The sequence below is a fragment of the Camelus ferus genome, chromosome 9 (assembly GCF_009834535.1).
Source record: "Camelus ferus isolate YT-003-E chromosome 9, BCGSAC_Cfer_1.0, whole genome shotgun sequence".
Lineage (NCBI taxonomy): Eukaryota > Metazoa > Chordata > Mammalia > Artiodactyla > Camelidae > Camelus > Camelus ferus.
Window position 1 is genome coordinate 49168656 of NC_045704.1, and position 20142 is coordinate 49188797.

Below are 20142 nucleotides of genomic sequence, written 5' to 3' on the forward strand. Positions count from 1 at the left end.
GGAATGGGGAGGCAAGCACTGACTAAAAGGGGACATGGCAGTGCCCAGAAAATAAATGTGGCCTAATTCTGGGCCTGAATGGGAAGGCGGCCACCAGAGACCAGATGCCATCCATATGTCACATCTATAAAGAGAAGTTCCAGGTATGTGCTTCCCCCAGGAAGGAGCCACATGACAGGGCATAAACACACCAGTAGAATGAATATTTCTCGACATATCAGCTTGAGAGTCAGAAAACCCCAGATTTGACTTCCAGCTCTTCTCTGAAAGACCTATGGTCCTACTCTGCTTGACCTAATTAGCCAAGAACACTACCATTCTAACAGTAAGTTTTGTGAGCATCAGTGGCAAGTTCACAGTTGGTGCTCACAGCTCTGGAGACTTCCACCAGCAGAGAAGGCAGTTGGAGAGTCCTCCCAGTCACCATAGAGAAGATTTAACAAGTAAAAACCTGCAAACTCTTTATTAAATTCTCCCATTTCATCTGTACAGAAAAAAAATGCACATTATGTTCAGAATCTCAGTAACATCTCAAAATTACACAGCATGAACATGTAAAAACAAGGAACTGCCGGGATTTTATACATAGAAAGGAAAACCATTTACAAAAGAGGCTTGTTAATTTTACTTTTCCTTCTTTCTTAAAAAAAAAAAACAGTTAAAGGCCTAAGATCTCACACAGTATCTGTTGTACAGTCTGTTTTCCTGCTTGGATTGACCTGGGAACCTTGTGCTGGGAGAAGTGGCTCAGGAAGCCAGCTCTCCTATGGTCCCTCCATCCAGTGCACTGCAGTCTGACCGGGGGACCTGTTCAAACCATCCTCACATGCATGGTATAGGGCTTGCTGGGCTCTGGGGTCCAAGTGTCAACTCTATGTTGGGGGGAAGGCAAAACAGAATATAGAGGCACTATCTGAATCTTCTCCTTGCTCAGGGACATTCCTCCAATGCATGCTTCCCAATATCCCTACCTGTGCGTCCTGGAGGATCTCGGGAAGGAGGAGCTGAGGAAACCACTGTCAGGATCCTGTCACCACCAGCCAGAGGAGACCGTCCCACCTTTGTGCTCCAGATGGTCTCCACAGTGATGTCACTATTTGGCTCGGAGAGCCTGTCACTTTAGTCAGTCTGGGTTTGCTGAGGACTTATCTGTTGTCTGAGGTCTGAGGAGGAAGGGGGATTTGGCTTCAAACTCAATTGCCCTGACATGTGACCCTGATCCTAGTGGAGAGAAGGACTAAGAGAAGAGTAGTTGGAGAGATGACCAGCCAAAGACAAGTGAGAGAGAGAGAGAGGCCAGAACATCAGCTCTGGCTCCAGGCCTTTTGGGAATCAAAGACTAGTGGGGAAGAAGTGATTCAGGAGTGGAGTGTCCCTAAGGACCAGGGTAAACTCAGGGCACTGGAACACTGCATTTTATAAAACTACTTAAGTGCTGCCCAAATGGTGAGAATAAATAAAAGGAGTCTTTGAGATTTTTCAAATTCTGAAGAATGTGAAATACAAGTAAACATACCAAAATGCACATGATTCAAAAAGCCATATTCTTTTTGTTCTGTGGCCAAAATTTAGTTAGAATGGGTCAGGTTATGTTGGCTGGCTTCTAAGGGTCTTTATTCCTGCTTCCTACTCTGTATTTGCTTGCTTAAAATAAACTATATATGGAGAAAGTTTATTTTTTGGTGAGGGAGGGGAAGAAATGGGAAGCGGAGGCTTTTCTCAGAGGAACTTGAGACCAGCTAAAGAGGCCCAACAAAGCAATCTCCTCCTCCCCAAGTGACTCACGCTAGTAGGGATCTTTGAGAGAGAAGTGGCGCCAATAGCTTAGAGGTGGAGCAGAAGTCACACTCATATACAAGGGTGAACCTTCCCTTGGGAAGGCAGAGGGAAGTCAGCACTCTGATGTACATGGATGCTACAACCTCTTTACCACTGCATTCTCCTATTACGTGACCTCGGAAAATGGGGAGAAACGAAATCTGATGGCAATTTTCTGTCGCATCTTCTAGGAAAGTAGAATCTCCCTCCCTCCCCAGTGACCCCGAGAAGAGTAAGTGCAGGATGTGAGGTAGCCACAGGCCTACAATGGATTCAAGTCAACACCTGCTCACTAAATGCGAGAATTCCCCTGGCTTCTAAGCATGCACTGGCTCAGAACAAGCTGACAGGAGCCACAGAACTGGGCCTGGTAGTGGTACCAATTTTAGGGAACGCTGAGGAGGGCTTTCCTGCTGGAGTGAACCCATGCCTGTGCTATGGCTCCATCTCGGTGCATCTTGCCAGCAGTCTTCTCTTGGGACAGCAGCCATAGCAGAGGAAGGCCAGGGATGCAGCCGCATCAAGGTCTCATGCCCAGAGCCACCCTTGTGTGCAAGAAGCTCCGTTAGAGGGAGCAGTCACCCTTGTTCTTGACATTCTACCCAGACTTTGGATTCCTTGCACTGCAGGGCCTCCTGCCTGAAGACTGACCTCCTGGTGCCTCTGGAGTGTCGTAGAGCACACTGAGTATGAGTCCCTGAGACACTGGAATGAGCTGACGAGACCGGATGGGTTCCCTAGCTACTGTAATCTTTAGCAAGTGCTTGGAGCCTTGGCCTTGGCCAAAAACCCTACCTGCTGCTTATGTTACTGAACGTGGGCTAGACGTCAGGAGAACAGGTAAAGGACGAAGTTCATCATCAGCTCCTCCACTAGGGCCATGGTTTCTTCTTCCTGACTAGTTCTTGACTAGCTGATTTACCCAAGAGGTACCTATGAAGACAGTAGCCAGAGGTGCCCCAGCACCTGTTTTGTTACACCAAATGAGGTACAGAATGGATAGAGCGTGGCCACTGGTTCAGGTGCTGCTTGGCCCCTTGGATGTTGGAAACTGTTCAAGATACGACCTGGGACTCTCAAGAACCAGTCATATGAAAGCAATCTAAGCAGGAAAGTGATATGCTTTCTAGCAATGAGCAATCCAAGATATGGGCAGACTTATCCTTTATGTCTATTTGGGTCATTTCTAAAGGTGACAAATGTTTTGAGAATCAAACTCCTTTTCAAACTTCCAGATCTGCTGCAGAAACTGAGATCATCTCCCAGTTCAGAAAGAACAAAAGTATCAAAACACATTAAACTACAGAGATATTTTACATATATTGGGAGGGAGACTGCAGAGATGGAGAATAGTACCTTTAGACTCTTCAGATGGGGAACATTTATTCTATTCTGTAAACCACATGAGACATGTCAGTGGAGGCCTGTGTTTAGATGACATCCCCAGTTCTCAATCCCAAGCCCCTACCATCCAGGTAGGAACCCCTGGAGGTGGACTATCTAGACTAGCTCAACTCAGTCCAACAGGGGTGGTAGTAGGGGGTTGGTGCTTAAACCCCAAGAATTTCAAGTTTTATGAGACTGAAGAATCCCAGGACAGCTGCTGAGAATCAGGAAGACCCTAAGAGCAGGACTGAAGGGACCAAGTAGCTTAGAAGCCCCTCTGGTGACCTGCCGTACTCAGGCAGGGGATATGCAGCTGGCTTCTGGAACCCACTGCCTCCAGGAAGGGCAGCAAAAAGGAAAAAGAAAGAAAAAGGAGAAAAACCACAGTATTCAAATATATGTCAGTCAGGTGAGACAAGGAGTTATTTGGATCAACTGACCCACAAACTGACCCACTTTGTACTGAACACATTTCAGGGAAGACAAATGTTGGGTAGGTCCCGTAGCACGTGTGACAGTGGCAAAGAGGGGCAGGGCAAGGAAGGGCACATGGTCTATGTGGACAGTTTTAGGCACATGATTTATAATACTCTGTGGATGTCTAACAGGTTAATAAAATATATATTATATAAATATATCTCCTATTGTACACGTTGCCCTCTTGTGCAGCCACTGGACTCCATGCCCCACACTCAAGCCAAGCTGTGCCAGGTTGAACCATGATGCCTGCACTGCTGCCTTTTTATCCTCCAAACTTGTCATCTCTACATTGGAGGGACGAGGGAGGTTGGCCAGGAATACTGCTTTTATAAAGCTCAGATTTGGGAAAGACTGATGAATCATCGAAGTACATTTAGCCAACGCCTACTACAGTGGGTGCACGCAGCAAATGGATAGAAAGGGAAAAAAGGGAGAAAGGCCTCCATCTTTTAATGTAATAACTTTCCATGCCCTCTCCACATAGAGGCATAAAGGAACCTGTCTGGGAAGGTGGCCTTGAGCCTGCAGAAAGCTCAGGTTGGATTGCCAGTCACACCCTGAGACCACGCTAACTCTTTATAAGCCATTGTCTCTGACCTGCATTGGTGCCTGAAAAATAAAGCAAAGTCAATCAATACCTTGCTCCTCCTTCCTGCCCTGAGCTCCCTCCCACTGTAGTCACGGCCTCCTGGTGAAGCAGAGCACTTCTGGAGGAACTGCCACCCTAGCAGGGTCAATCCGAACTTGACAGAGTCCTGCACTGGCCTGGAGAAGGAAAGATCACTGTGTTCCTACTGCCTTGGGCCTCAGGGTTCAGGCTCTCAGTGCAGATCAGTGGACTTACCATCTTCACACATTTTTGATCCCCTCCCCAACCCACCTGCCCTTGGCCTAGGGAGCTCGTGCTCTACTTCACTGAGGTGAGGAGATGACAGAAATACCCATGGCCTTGGGGTCTTGACCAGCAGTGGCTCTACTAGGGTGGTAACTGGAAAGCATCACTGTTTCAGCAGAAGAAAACAAGACCCCAAAGCGGGCTGGTTAGTGGTTTCCCACTAGGTGGTGAAGTCCATGGCCCTGAAATGGGCCAAAGGTGCTTCTGAGAAATAAGCAAGACATCCCAGTTATAGCATATTGGGTGGTGTGTTTCCCCGCTAACGTCCTGCCTTCATTTTACACCATCACACAGAATAACCCCATTGCTCAAATCAAGCCTGGAGGAGATGTGTTACTATATACATTTTTTTTCTTTAAAAATTTCTTTTTTTCTTTTTTGGTGTTTTTTTTTTTAAAAAAAAAATTTGAGTTGCAGGTCAGGTGAGTTGGTTCTGGAAGTACTGGTAGTTCCATCGGTATGAGACTTGTCTATGGGCAGGTAAACCCAAGTTTGCCAACAAAGGCAATACCCAAAGCGGCCAGCTGCTGCAAAAATGGTCGAGGAGGAGGATACCATGGACATGGGCGAGGTCTGAGGTGGGACAATGCAGTGGATACCTGCTGTTGCTCTAACATGGGTGTTGGTGTCACCTCGCAGAAGGACGAGGTGCGTGGGTACACTATACAGGAGGGCTGTACAAACTGGGCACTGGACAGGTAGTTCCTCTGGTTGTCAAGGTGGCTCTACCTGTCCTTGAGCTCTCGTGTCACTCGCTTAGTGATACGTCCACACATCAGGCCAATCAGGAACAGTATGCAGATGCTCCCACTGATCACAGAGAGAATGTAGTTCTTTGACGGGGATGTCATCACTTGCATGGCGAGGTCAGAGAAGCCATCCGCTGGGGCCACCTGTAAAATACACAGCAACATCATCCTCAGAGAGACATGGGCTGGGATGCTGCTCACTGTAACTTGCCCCCTCCACTCCTACTTTAACTTGTGTTGTTTCTTTTGGGAAGAGAGGAGGATAAGACACAAGAAAATCAAACACAGAGCTACAACTGTTTTTCCTGATCATAATGCTGTATGTATCTACCACACAAGAGTTGAAAATGCAGACAAATACAAAAAGGTGGAGTCGCATACAATTCATCACAGTGATCGCCACCGCCTGTGTAATACCAGCCCTCATATTGAGGACTTGACATGTTGGGCCCTGGCAAAGGGCTCAACGCATTTCTATCATTCAGTCTTCACACTAAACCTAGCAAGTAGATTCCATTACTCCCAGATTATAGATGAAGACCCAGAGGCCCGAGGGGTGGAAGTGGTCAAGTGACTTGTACAAGGTCATAGGTTCTCATGTATTTTGATTTATTTCCTTCATATGTTGCTGCCTTTTTAAAAACAAAGAGAGAAGTTGAGACACTGTCAGATGCTAATTCTATATTGACTTGTTCTCATTCACTATCAAATCATCAGCACTCCCCCCACCAAAAGCAACACGCAAACATGACCTATGCTGACCAAATACACTTAACCACTCCCTCAGTCGTGGACACTTTAGTCTAAACAGTTTTCATCCTCAGTTTTCCTCACTGCTTTCTTCACTGGACCTCTGTGGTGGCCTGCCATGGCAGAATCAGGACTGGAAGGTTCCCCAGGTATACACCAACCTGTTCTTTTTAGTTTCAACTTAGTCTGGGTGCCAGAGAAGGGTCCAGCTCAGAGAGGCTGCTTCTATGCCCATCCATGTACTCAGAACACAGCAAGGGGGGGCTTCAGATTAATGTGATTTGAGCACCAACATTTGCCAACACAAAACAAGCAGTGGAGTCACTCTGAAGCAATGTTTAGCGGCTCAAAAGCAGAAACTGATGCAGTAAGAGACTAATTAGTGTCTCTGTTGCCCCATCTGGAGAAAGTGGCTCCAGGCAATTAGAGCCCAGGAGTCCTACAGGTGCACTGACAGATTTTTCAAATACACTTACTGCCAGTCTCACAAGGACAAGGAGAAGTGAAGTATCTTGAAGAGACTGGGAAACTGAGAGGGGACGGTCACTTCAGGGGATCCTCATCATTACCTTCGCTGCGTAACTCCACATTTCAATCCGGTCATTGAGGCGTTTTTTGCACTCAGGTTGTAACCTCACTCGCTTATCCTCCAGAGCCTCCATAAGGCAAGACATTTCTGTGCAAGAAAAGGGATAAGAAGAGTCTGAAACTGTACTGAACAGAAATTTCTGTAAGGTTGGGGAGAAGGATACCTAACCACCAGAGAATTCAGATCTGTAGGCTACACAAAGTTAAATCCAACCTAGAACATGTGGCCCAAGATCTAACATGGAGAAGGATATTCAACTTCTAAGTTGGCTGTCCAAAGGTTGGCTGTCCAGAGTCTCTTAAAACCTCTCTCATTTTCGTTGGACACACACGGCTCAGAAACAACTTTACACCTGTCCAGGTTCCACCTCACACAAAACCTGTCTGCTGAGCCCAATGTACTGCTGGGGAAGTTGCTGAAGCTGCTCGAGGTTGGACAAGTCAGGGAAGAGGGCCATGAAGATGGCTTAACTTCTGCTTCCCTAATAACTCAACTTTCTCTTTTCTTCAAATCTTTGCCTCTGTCATGGCTAGATCAATTCAGACCTGCAGGATTATTCCTAAATTCATTTTGCCACAAAGGTCTAGTCCCAGCATCAACCAGGTCCCAAGAGGCTGCTGTCTATGCTACAGAACAACTGATGTCTCGGAAGTCTTTGCTCCTTCCAAGACAGTTCAGACAGGGTCAGAGGGAACACAGTGACTTACGACGCCCTCGGCCAGGGGTGATGGCTGCACAGTGGTGTTTAATGTCCAGGGCACAAGCTGTATGAAGAACTGGGTCCACAAAGATGTCTGCTTTGCTTTCCTTCAGCATGTTTAACACTTCCTGAGAAGAACAGATCATCAGAGAGTTTTTATAGAGGAAATATATCAGCTCTGTAGTCTGTAAATACTTTATATATAAACAAAAAGTAAAGGAGGGAAGGCTGAGCCAACAGAAGCTACTCTGAAATTGATGGCAACATGGTGATGATGCAAAGAATGCAGCCTTTTAGCATCCAATTTAATTCAATAAATACAGCTTGGGGACTGAGTGTATGCAAAGCTGTTTGCTAAGCAAAGCTGTTTGCTAAGCAAAGCAGGGAAACCGTAAGACTGGAATTGAGTTTGGCATTTTGGTAAACCATATTATTGAATACTAAGTGTTAGCATTTATACTGATTTAATGCAGTTATTCTGTTACTCTAGGAAGTCTGAAAATGTGAAAACTGAAAAATCAGAGTAATATGCTATATTAAAACTCTCAAAGGGTGTGTGTATTTGCGAAATGTTTCACTTTACCTCCATCATCCTCAAAAGAAGAAAAAAGAATTGATAGAGCATAACTTCTACTGCAAGAATAATTTTTATTTGAGTTTAAAGATGTTCTGAACAACAGGAATATACATGTGATAGAACTGAAAATCAGCACTGCACTCTCTGTTTATACATGATGGAATCATAAGAGGTAAAGCCTGAAATGCTTTCTTAAATAAAAATTAGTTTGCTCTCAATAGAAAGACTGTATAACAATAATAAAAACAAATTTAAAAAATTGAAATATTGTTCAAAAAGTCTTCCTTAAAGTTAAATGTGATCATCTGATGAAAAAGTAGCCAAAGGAAAATACCTGGATTTAGCTTTTAGTCAACTCCTATCACTCCTCAGACCATGTGGAATTAGAAACATTTTTAGCAGATGAAAATATTTGCACACAATATTCACACTAACTTTAAGTCATGATTGAAACACTTTTCAAAAAAAAGATAAAGGTTTTTTAAAAAGATCACATATAATATTTCACTTTCAATTTTGTAAGCTAATGTATGCTTAGCCGTCGTATTTTGATAAATTTGTTTTTATGTGAAGTTTCTGAAATGAACTAAATTTTTAGTTTCACTGATTTTTATGAATGCAGCATACTTATTGATTGATATATTGGAACTGACATTTTGCTTTGGCACAATACTTAAGCAATGCCCTTAAACAAGGGTCTGGTCATAGGGATGAGACATACTCACAAATAACTTGTACATGTGAAAAGAATATTTAAGTTACAGGCTATTAATGATCAAAAGCCAAATTAGTTTGGTAGGAGGGAACAGATAGAACTCTAGGAAGGAAAATTCAGATTTTGTCACTAAGTTGTACAGACTACAGCTTTAAAAGAAAGAAGAGAGAAAAACAAGTGCGGGAAGATGGTGATTGATGGTAGTTACCTTTTTACACACTTCCGTTTTGATTTTGAGCAGGTTGACTTTGAGGCACTCCTCTACTTGACCTGTCTGCTCCTGGGCTGCTGCTTCTTCGGCACACAGACTGGCAATCTGTTCAGGAGACACAAACAACTCTGGGATGTGTTGATGTGGTGATCCTCCCAGGGTTCTTCTCAACGGATTCCTGGTAGATCTCACTCCCCTCTCCCTCCCATATGGGATGCCAGCCTCCATTCTCCTTCACAGGGACTGGCCCAGAGCGGAAAACCAGTCAATGCACGTATCTTCACGCTGTCAACTCTAAGGCCTGAGTCAGACTGTCCCAGGACTGGTCACAGAGAAGGCTACTTTCCTGTTTCCTCAGGTCATGTAGCAAAGTTAAATACTCAAAGCAAATGCTTGATATTTACAGAGGTTCAGGGTCAACCCAGCCTCACAACTTGGAAACATGCACACACACACACACAAACACACACACACACACACAAGCACAGAAAAAAGGGTCCTGACACATAGCCTGCAGCACAAATTGAAAATTTAATCTTCTTTGGACAGTTTTATGAGTAAGCTTTTTTGAAATATCTTCAGCTATGATCCCATAAAATTGACATATGTTGAATAAAGTTCTCCATATGGCCTTTTCTAGCTATAAGGTTATAATTTCCAAGGATGGGCACTTCTTTAGAGGTATTATAGGAGCACTTCTATCTTTCTGGCAAGTCTTGAGGGTGTGCTGGGTTGACCATCAGAATAAGGAGAGAGAATAACAAATTACCCAGAGAGAGGTATAATAAAACTCTTGTTCAATAGAGAAATATGGAATCAAAAGTAAATAGTGACAGGACTCATGCCAACCCAAATTCAGTGTTAACAGAGAACCAGGAACTCAGACAATGGAGAGCCTAGAAGATGGGCCTTCAATGAACCCTGGATTCAGGGCTGAAGGGAAAGAGAGTAAAGAATTTTTCTCCAATAAAAACTTCTCTGTCCAGCTCTGTTCATAACCAGTTTCGTAACCAAATCCTACCTCATCTGAGCAGTGCAGTTGGAGCTGAGGGTCGAGTCGGTAATCGAGAGCAGACTCCTGGATGATAATCCGGATCTGGTCTTCACAGTCTGAAGAAAGGCGCTGCACGTGACAAAGGAGAGTATGTTGGCCTATTAGAATACGTCAGCTTTTCATTTGGTGTGAAAAAGGTCTTAGGAAAGTAGGAGCAAGCTAAGGAATTTCTTTTTTCCAAAGAAAAAACTGCCAGGACTAGCAGAGGTTCCGTAAACACACCTCTGTGCACAGCCCAGGCCGGTTTACCTGATCAGCGTATCTCAGCTTGAGGCAAGAGATGACTTGACCTTCTAGCTCTGCATCATCCTTGGCCTTGGTCAGGATACCATGACAGAATTTAGGAATGTCAGCTTTACAGGCTTTCCTTAGCACAGGGTTTAAGCGGTAATCTACAGCAGAAAGTAATTAAGTACAAGATAAAATATTCCACCTGGATTCACAAATGTTTTGAGATCCATCTACCCAAAGGAGGCATATTACGTCCATAACCATGAATCAACCATTGATTTGTTTAGTCAATAAATGTTTACTGAGCCCTCACTACAGTGTTTTAAATCACCAGTATAATGTGGTGAAAGAGTGGACGTGGAGACCCCCACGCATCCTACTCTGCAGCAGCTCTGCAGGGTCTATTGAGACCAATGTTCTAAGCAGTCCTCACAAAAATCAAGCAGATACCAGCAACCTTCCCCATAATATATATGTTTTGAAAACTCTGAAAACAATATCCCACTCACCTTGCTGCAGAGATAGATAAATTTCTGTTCTAAAACAGATTACCCATACATTCTCCTGCCATATGCATGAAGTTTTATTAAATCTCTAGACTTTTCAAGGAAGTCTAGCCCTAATTCCCTTTGTACACTCTCCAAAGGCAGTTTTCCATGTTTTCAGCCTTTTCTTTCCCACGATTTCCATTTCATTCTTCTGGGTGCTCATCAAAGAAGGAGTTAAGTCATTGTGCTTATTACATCCAGACTCTTTCCTTCACATTCACAAACAACAAAGCACCCACGGTTTAATCAGGCAAGTAGGTCACTCAGTTTCTTTCAAGCTATACCCAGTGGGATTTGGAAAGCCACGCAAGATGTTACCTGTGTTCTGGGTGATCTGGCGCTTGGTTATCATCTGTTTGCATTTGGGATCCATCAATTCACTGTTTTTATTCTGCTTCAAGCATTGCAACATAGTTTTGGAATCTGCTTCTGGACAGAATCTCTGCAAAGAAACAAAGTTTTATAAAAGCAGTTATCCAAATATGGCAATTAACATCAACTTATTAATCACACTCTTAACATCTTTTAGGGGAGCTTATGACAGAAGCAACCTAAAGGTATCAGTTGAGACAAGAGAAACAGGAAGCCTGAGTAAGTACCCAGCCTTAAGTTCCCCTTTCATATCTATATTTCTCACATTTCCTTCTACTACCTGTTGCCTGTTTTGCATAGTTACACGGCTATGCTACATGGTGTCTCATGAGCTTACATATTGTTTAAGCATGAACATAACACTGTACCAGGTGATCATGTAGCCCTCAAGACATATCCATCCAATCTCAATGGGAAATGTAGGAATTATCCACCAACTAATGTGAAAAGGGATGTGGCGAAAGGACCTGTCTAGTTCATTTTTTAACTACAGGGGGCTATAATCCTACTAAATCCTGTGGGGCCAGCCCCTGTACACTTGTTAAATGTCCTTGAAGCCAGAGATTCATTCTGGACTTGTAAAGAAGCTCCATTTCTATCTGCTAATCCACAGTCTATCTGTTAATTATAGCCTACAGATATCTTAATATGGGGATGTGGATTGCTGGCTGATTTTTATAGAAATCATCAAAATCTTACAAAGCTCCCTCATATCATAGCCTGACATTTTCAGCTTTACAGAGGACTCAATTCTTCTGTGAAAGTGACTTCTAACTTCCACAATTCTCTTTGAAATTTATTTGATAGGGTGAAAAGTATCATTCCTTTTTAAAGGGAAGCTGAAATAAGGGCTCAGCACTTTAAGTTTAACCTCTTTGTACATGTGGACAGATCCAGGGACTGATATCTGGGATCCCCAGTCAGCCCTGCTGCAGGGAATGTTCACTGGAGATGTAAAGGAAGCAAAAGAACTTGTAAAATAAAAAAGCCTCTGATGGTGGTAGATGGATGATCAGGACACTCAGTGGTGGCTTTGTGAGTATACCTACCACCAAATGCCCTCAAAACCAATCACGAATTTAATGGACCTCTATTTACTTGACTTAGGTCAAAGTGAGATCAGTTATTCTAGCTTAGTGTTCTCAAACTTGAGCTGCATTCGAACCCCTGGGGGCTTGTAAAAACCGAAAGCAACTCTCCCAGAGCTTCTGCCTCAGAGATTGGGGTGGGGCCCGAGGCTGTAAGTTCCCTGGTGGTGCTGATCCTGCTGGTCTAGGGACCAGACTATGAGAACTCCAGCCTCAGCTGTATAAAACAGGTTGACATTGACAGATTACATGATTTCACTCTGAAATTTAAAGAAGTCCACGTTGTCGTTACTTTGACTTACCCTGTGCTCAGCCCTTGATTTTGGATCCCTTACCTTTATCATCTGCTTGCAGACTCTCATAAGTGTATAGTCTAGCTCTGGGTCCATCATCTCTGTCTCCTGCAGCTTAAAAACTTTCTGGTGGCAACGGGCAGTCAGCTGTTTTTTGTTTTCTTTCAGACATTCAATAATCTAAGGCATAAGAGTTACGGTCAAGTTAAGAGGTGGGTCAGGGATTGATAATCCATGCATTCTGAATAAAGCATTCAGTTCTTAGTGCATCTCTTATTTTTCTATCCAGGTGCTTTCCATTTTTAATACCTAGGTAATAAGAAATCAGGATTTCCTCACAAAGAAGAATTTTATTTGGAGAATTCTATTAATAGATTTACCACCTCAGGGATAATAGCAAATCAAATGTATAAAAATTATGGAAGAAGAACAGAGTGCACTGGAGTCTAAAGGGAAGGAAACCCTCTGAGGATTCCAGGTTTCTTCTGTCTTCTAGGGCTGTTCCTTGTTAAGGTACATTTTGGAGCATATGTCAGGTTCTCTGCCTTTCCCTAGAGCAATAACCCTGACTAGACAGTAGGCACAAGCCAGGAAGTTCAGTTCAACTCGCCATCTAGCACATAAGAATAGAGCATTAGATGCCAGGTATCAGACCCAATCCTTACCCCTGAAGACTACAGAGTCTCACAGGACAAAGTTATATAAACAAATAACTACACTAAAAAAGATAAGTGAGTTAACATGAAAGCATAAAGTACCATAGGAGAGATTTTAAGATAGTGAATTAAGTATATCCTAAAATCTCCCCTTCCCTACAATTAACTTTTGGATACTATAAAAAAAGATAAGGAAAGCAGATGGGAGGCTGCAGTAGCAGGGGCTGTAGCATGAAGTCAGAGACGTCTATGAAAACCTCAAGGCACAACCAAGAATCACCAAATACAGGTGACCTTTGAACAGCAAGGGTCTGAACTGCATGGATCCACTTAAACAAGAATTTTTTTCAACAGTAAATACTGCAGTATTACACGATCTGTGTTGGTTGAATGGGCAGATGTGGAACTTCAGATAGAGCCTGCGTACATGGAGGATTGACTATAAGTTATACGCAGGGTTTTGACTATGTAAAGATTCAGCACTCCTAAGCCCTGCATTGTTTAAGAGCCAACTGTAGTTGAGGAATACTAATACCATAAGAAAGATGATAAATAAAATAAATCAGGGCCTCAGAACTGAGGGGAAAAGGCAACAGAGCAATCAAAAGTATGTTTAATACCCTCAGAGCCATACAGAAGGAAATAGTAAACAAGAATCAATAACAGGTAGTTATGAAAAGAAACAATTAGAGATGCTGGAAATGAAAAATAAAACCCAACTGGTGGTCTCTCTAAAGAGCAGAATAGGAAGAGCTAAAGAATAAATTATGAAACTGGGATACAGAACTGAGGAATTACCTCAAAGTAGTAGAGAGAGATAAAGAAATGAAAGGCATGAAAGAAAAAGTTCAGAGACATGGAGTACCAATTCAGATGCTCTAAATGTTCAACAAGGAGTTCCAGGAGGAAGGCAATACTTCAAAGAACAATGTTTGAGAACTTCCTAGGACTGAAGTAAGATATGAATTGAGACTGAAAGAGCCAACCAGGATAAAGAAAACCAAAAGCCATATCTAATTATATTGTAGTGAAATTACAGATCATTAAAGATAAAGAGAAAACTCAGAGGTAGATTAATTACACAGAAATGAGAATCAGATTGACATCAGACTCTGCAACACCAACAGCAGATACAAGAAGACAGTGCAACCATTATCTCAGAAGTTAAAGCACCATGGCGATACCCTGAAGTGGAGAGGTAGATGAGTCAACAGGAGAAGATTGAAAAAAAATCATTTGACTGCACGTCATTCCTGACGATTCTGGGTAGGGCCCTGTTCCGTGAATTTAAAAAAAAAAAAAAATCCCCAAGGTGGTTCTCCTGTGACCTCTAGTTTAGAATGTCTGTGGAATGGGAACATATGAGGTAGTAATTAATTTTGGAGGTGCAGCTTGGGAAAGCTAGAGAGAGGAGGCATCTGAAAGGCCATGAAGCAGACAAGGTAAGGGAGGACAAGGTAACCTGAAAGGGCAAAGAGACTGAATAGGTGATGAAGAGGAATGAAGGTGAGAGAAAGTAGTCTGTATGAAAAACCACACAACATTGTAAACTGACTATACCTCAATTAAAAAAAAAAAAAAAAAAGAAAGAAAAATCATAGTCTCAAGTAGCTTAAAAGGGGACAGTCAGGCTGGACAGTACGTGATGGGGCTTATCCCACTAGTGGAGAATTAATTATTAAAAAATTACCTTCACGTTACCTTTACAATTAAAAAATAAAAATAAAAAGTTACCTGAGCATTGCCATATTGCACGGTGGAACAGTGGTTCTTGATGTCACTCTTGCAGGCTTCATACAGATCTGGTTCCAGACGGATGTCCTCTGTCTGCATGAGAGAGAACCAGCATGGAAAAGTCAGTTTACTCTAAGCTGGAGATGTCAAATCAAATGTTCTACATAATTATTTGTTGATTGGCTCTTATCTGGTGACCATAACTTCTACACAGCTAATTGGCAGCAGTGTGCTCACTGCAGTAAAAAGATAAGCAGGATTGAGTTTCAGTTCTGCCACTAACTAGCTACTTGGCCTTAGACGTACTCTGCAAAATGAAACACTACCCTCTACCCTGACCCCTTCATAGGACTACTGTGAGATGAAATAAAATGATATGATGTGGAAACCACTTTCAAAGTTAAAACCATTACTTTCATTATTATTATTATTTTACTGAAAGAGCCGGATTAAAATCTAGGGACTCAAAGTTTCTATTATAAAAGGATGTTTAGGCCAGCTCCACGTAAATGTAATTCTCACTGAATCACTACCACTATATGTGAAAATCTGGTAATGCAACTTTTGTCATATTAATGGTTGTGGTGTCCATTACTAGTTCTTGCTTAGACTGAGGTGAAATAAGTGTGATTCATATTTTTAGCTGTCTTAACATGGTCTGGGCTTAACCTCAAAAGTAGAGTGAGATGTGTCCTCTTACAATGCACACTGTGGTTGGCTTCCCAACATCTACCACACCTGGATTATGAGTAAGCTCATCAATAAGTGCATCCCCTGGAGACTGCTGGTTGGGGCGAGGGGGGCACAGATCTCAAACTGACACAGTCAAATTGAAGGGCAGGATCTTTAGTTTGTGCTGGAGATGAATACTGGAGCAGGTGGCCCAGCTGTTGCAGGCAGCCATTGTGTAGCTATGAGGGAAACCAGCCTTAATGACTGGTGGTGCCAAGGACAGCAGAGTGGAGAGGGAGAGACCCTCGATCCTTGATTCCATTATCAAGGCAATGATCACATCACATGCTCACAGCTTGTCTTATATAACTGGACTTCCAAGTATGTGTGGTAAAAAATACTTTATCATTAAAAAGAAAAGTAAAACAGGAAGCGGTTCTATGGTAAAATTTTAGCATGCAGCTCCAAGTCTTAACCATCACGCTTGTGGCTAAAATCTTCCAATTTCCAATTTGCCCTCATTCTTCACCCAACTCTCTAAGCCCTGCTCTGCGGTTTCTGGGACCAGAGGCTGTGCTCAGAGGCATTACCATCTCCAGCTCCTCCACCCGCAGCTGCTTGCGGCACTTCAGGGACACCCTGTGTTCCTTGACTTCCTGGAGAGTGTCATTGCGCACGGTGGTGCTCAGGCAGATCACCACGTCCACCCTGCCAAGGGAAGGAGAGGTCTGAGACTGGCTGGAGCCACCAAGGGCAGATGGCCAAGGGCTGGGCTGGAGCAGGGGCCACACCATCCCCCCAGAACCCATGACACCTCTATCAAGTTTTTCAATGCCTTTCACTAAAGTCTCACTGTGTTTTCAGAGAGCTAAAAGCAGCTATCTGACTGTATACATCATAAAAGTTGGGCCACAGCCCAAATGCTGACAACATTTCTGACTGGTGGGGAGGCCATGGAGGGGATGTGTGCAAGACAGTTCAGCACTTGTTTTGTTAAAAACATGTAACCAGGGAGTAATGCTACTTTTAACTCTGTACTATGGCTTTGATATACTGTGAAAATCATTCCTGAAAGGTACAGAAACCTATGCAAAATAGGAATTTAGTTTGTATAAGGGGAAATGTGTTCTAGAAACGTGCCTTTGCAAAGAGCGGCATGGAAGAATTTGGGCAGCCATGCTGTAAAAGCTCATCACTCTCCTCATTAAGACCTAATTCTTTAATGAATAAAGTTTTTGTTTCTTTACTACATCTCTAACTCAGTGAAAGGCTCTTTTGCTTCCCTGAGGAGATGACGTAATGGAATGATGTCACAAGGAAGTCAGTTCTTATTCACACTGTAACTTGCTCCTCTAAGTACAAAATCTGTACCTGTTTCATCAAGTAGATAGCCTAACCTGGAAAAATTAAAAATGCTCCCTTAGCCCACAGTCTCTCCACATCAGAACTACTACCACCAGGTGTGGCTCTAGACTACTTACAAAGAGGATCTGTCTAGACAATCCAAGTGTTTGGCCAACTACCAGAGGAATGCAGGGGGCCTCCAGAGCTAACCCTGCCAGACAGCAGCAGGCCACCTGACACTTTGGACATTCACTCAGTAGCTAAGAGGGATTTCAGGGAAGCAAATTTAATTGAACAAATCAATTAAAAGCTACATACTTCTTCTTTATGTTGGGGCAAAGTTTCAACACATCCTCCTTGCAGGCCATCTTAAACTTGTAAGAGAACCGAAAATCCTTCATCTGCACCTAGAAAAGATGATTAAAAAAAAAGTCAGAAGCTCTGTGACAACATCTAATTCACAGTGCTGGGTGACACTGTGTTCATATACAGTGCGCAGCAGCCAAGTTCCCAGGCCCCACACAAGTCTGTCTAACACTTCATGACCTGCTGAACTCCCCATGGCTCCCTCTGCTCTATGCACACCAGCTTCCAGCACACACACGCTGCCCCCTCGGCCTAAAGGGCTCTTCCCCCAGATCTCCCATGCTTTGCTCCCTCACTTCCTTGATGCTTGTATTCAAATACCTCCTTCTCAAGTCCCTTTTCCCCATCACCCTTTAGGCCTTATGCTGCTTTATTTTTTTCACAGGATCACCTGAGATTATATATTTATTTGTAAATGTGTTTTTGCATATTTCTCTTACTAGAACATAAATGAACAACATTGTAAAATGACTATAACTCAATAAAAAAATGTTAAAAAAAGAGAGAGAGAGAAAAAAGAAAAGAATACAAATGAGTCAACAAGGGCAGGATGTGTCTGCTTTCCCTGGTCTGAGTGTCTGTGCTCGTGAGGTCCTCAACACCATTTGCTGAAGGACATCTGGGAGGCTATGTGCCCCCAAGAAGAGGTCAATTTTATACAGCTGGCTGGATTTCATCCTCCTGGGAAGGAAGTGCTCACTTTACCAGAAACACTTCCTTTAGACATGTAACTATGAAGAGTATGGTTTAAACTTACTAAAATGCCAGACCTAGGTACAAAGTGCCCAGCCCTAGCAGATAAAAACCACGCTTACTAGGAACCAACAGAAATAAGACAGATATTTGGAAAAAATAATTTTTCAGAGAAGAGGTGCTCTGATGTTCTGTAAGAAGAAGGGATTCAGTAACCTTGCAAGGAGCCAAGACAAGAAGGATCTGCCAGGTGTTACTGACCAGCTGGAAGTGGGTGACTCCAATGGCGCACTTCTCATTCATATCCTTCTGGTGTTTGTTCTGTATCAGACACTCCATCAGGTCCCCAGAGTCTATCTGGTTATCTGCTACATCCTAGGGAAGGGAGTGCACATTTATACTTCATTTGTAATCAATCATTAATTAACAAATCATGCACCCCAGCCCATGAAAGATGTCAATGAGATTGATTCTATAATATTTATAAACAAGACACATCACAAATTATGTCAAAATAAGCCTGAGAAATCACAAAGGATAAACATTTAGAGGAACAAAATTTACACAGCAAATTGCCCTGCATGAAGCTCCAATAAGAACATGCACTATGCAATGCTTTTAACTCCTTTCCTTATATGATGCTGGCAGCTGGCTTTTGGGATAACATCTAACATCACCTCCTAGTTGTCAGATCCTTGTGCTTCCTGGATGTGTTTTACTCCCACAATTTAGGCAGTTCAGTAAGTGACTAAAGTGATAAAGTAACAGAATTCCCTCAACACCAGGTACAAGAAGACAGCTAGAAGGGGAAGTTACCTTCCTGCTAACAAATTCCAGCTGTTTGTATGGAAACAACTCAGTCCTGCTACTGGGGTTTCTCCCTCCTCTCTTTCCTTACAAAGGGCTTCTCAGTAAGTGATGCTAACCACTAATCTGATCACCTACAAAGGGTTAAACAAATGAGGTTTCCCAGGATAGTGGCCCCCTCCTGATGCTGTTTACATTTTCAACTTTAACTTATCAAAGTTGGCCATCACTCAGGAGCAATGTATGCTGAAGACAGAGATGAGTCCAACACACGTGGGGGCCAGAGCCCCAGTGAAACTGGTTCTGTTTCTAACCTTTGTTCCTCCAGACATTACTTACGTGGCAGAAGTTCTGAATTATGGGTTCGCAGGCTCTCATCAGCAAGGCTTCTATTTGAATATCCTGCAGAAGATTAAATATATTATAATTCTGCTTTAGAAAGAGTCAGGGGTGGAGGAGGAGCAGTTTTCTTTCTCTGAATGAGTATCATCTGATGGGAAAATAATCCAATATATACATTTGGAAACTATTCTAGTATTTAAGTGAGACGGCTCCAGCACGGACAGAAGAGCAGCTCCATGCTCCTCCTGGGACACACCTCCAATGCACTTTGAAAAGCAAGTTTTCTAGAGACAAATTCCTCTTGTGCTCGAACAAGAGAAAAGGCAGAATTTGGAGGAGAAGAAAACATTTAAAAATAATATTAGAGTATGTAAAGCATTTGGAGATTTTCCCAAAAGCTAAGCAGTTCAAAATGAAAATAGGAGTAACTGACATCTATCATCCTGTCTTTAAACCAGATGACAAACTACTGCCTCTGGGGAACACACACTAAACACATTCAAGCAGAGTAACTGCTGAGTGGCACTAGCCGCAAAATAACATCTCCCTTTAAAGAGTCACACACCCTAGAATGCCCTCCTTAGCCCACAAGGACAATGAGAATGAGCGAGGAGATGACAGAAGATAAAAGAAGGCGATACATGCTTGAAAAATATAAAGGAAAAAAAGACCCTGAGAAATGTAATTTTTTGTATTCCCAATTTTGACAACTTAAATAGTTCTAAAAGGCTTATGATTAAAAAAAATAGCAATTCTCTGTTTCCCTAATTTCTGCCCCCATAAGACAATTTTAACTGCCCCTGAAATAATCTCCATATTTTGAAATAATGTGCCTATGCTTATGAGATCTTTTAATCTCTTTTTTTTTCCTCCCTGTAGGGTTCAGAATGAAACAGGGCTAATCACACTTATTTAATCTTCCTTTTTTTTTTTTAGTAAAAGCAGACTTATTCGGAGAGATGCATACTCCATAGACCAAGCAAAGGCTGTCTCTGGAGGTGAGAGAGCAAGAGGCCTAGGAGATACTCATTCCGTAGACAGAATGCAGGCCTTCTCAAAAGGCAGGAGAAAG

At 42.8% G+C, this 20142-nt stretch overlaps 1 protein-coding gene across 2 annotated transcripts in view; it reads right to left on the bottom strand.

The window, feature by feature from the left end:
* Positions 1 to 435: 435 nt before the first annotated feature.
* GLG1 (golgi glycoprotein 1) overlaps positions 436 to 20142 on the bottom strand; it is a 119182-nt gene continuing 99475 nt past the window's right edge. Inside the window, exons 14-27 of one of the 2 annotated variants that reach the window (XM_032486736.1) lie at positions 19068 to 19130; positions 18183 to 18296; positions 17181 to 17269; positions 16109 to 16226; positions 14847 to 14939; positions 12499 to 12636; positions 11022 to 11145; positions 10174 to 10316; positions 9892 to 9993; positions 8868 to 8975; positions 7375 to 7495; positions 6648 to 6754; positions 5309 to 5472; positions 436 to 4293 (exon numbers count right to left, since the gene is read on the bottom strand). In XM_032486736.1, the coding sequence (XP_032342627.1) occupies positions 4218 to 4293; positions 5309 to 5472; positions 6648 to 6754; positions 7375 to 7495; positions 8868 to 8975; positions 9892 to 9993; positions 10174 to 10316; positions 11022 to 11145; positions 12499 to 12636; positions 14847 to 14939; positions 16109 to 16226; positions 17181 to 17269; positions 18183 to 18296; positions 19068 to 19130 (1560 nt within the window). In that variant the 3' untranslated portion in view covers positions 436 to 4217. Of the gene's footprint in view, positions 5473 to 6647; positions 6755 to 7374; positions 7496 to 8867; positions 8976 to 9891; positions 9994 to 10173; positions 10317 to 11021; positions 11146 to 12498; positions 12637 to 14846; positions 14940 to 16108; positions 16227 to 17180; positions 17270 to 18182; positions 18297 to 19067; positions 19131 to 20142 lie in introns of both variants that reach the window. The other variant, XM_032486735.1, reaches the window with a different exon arrangement.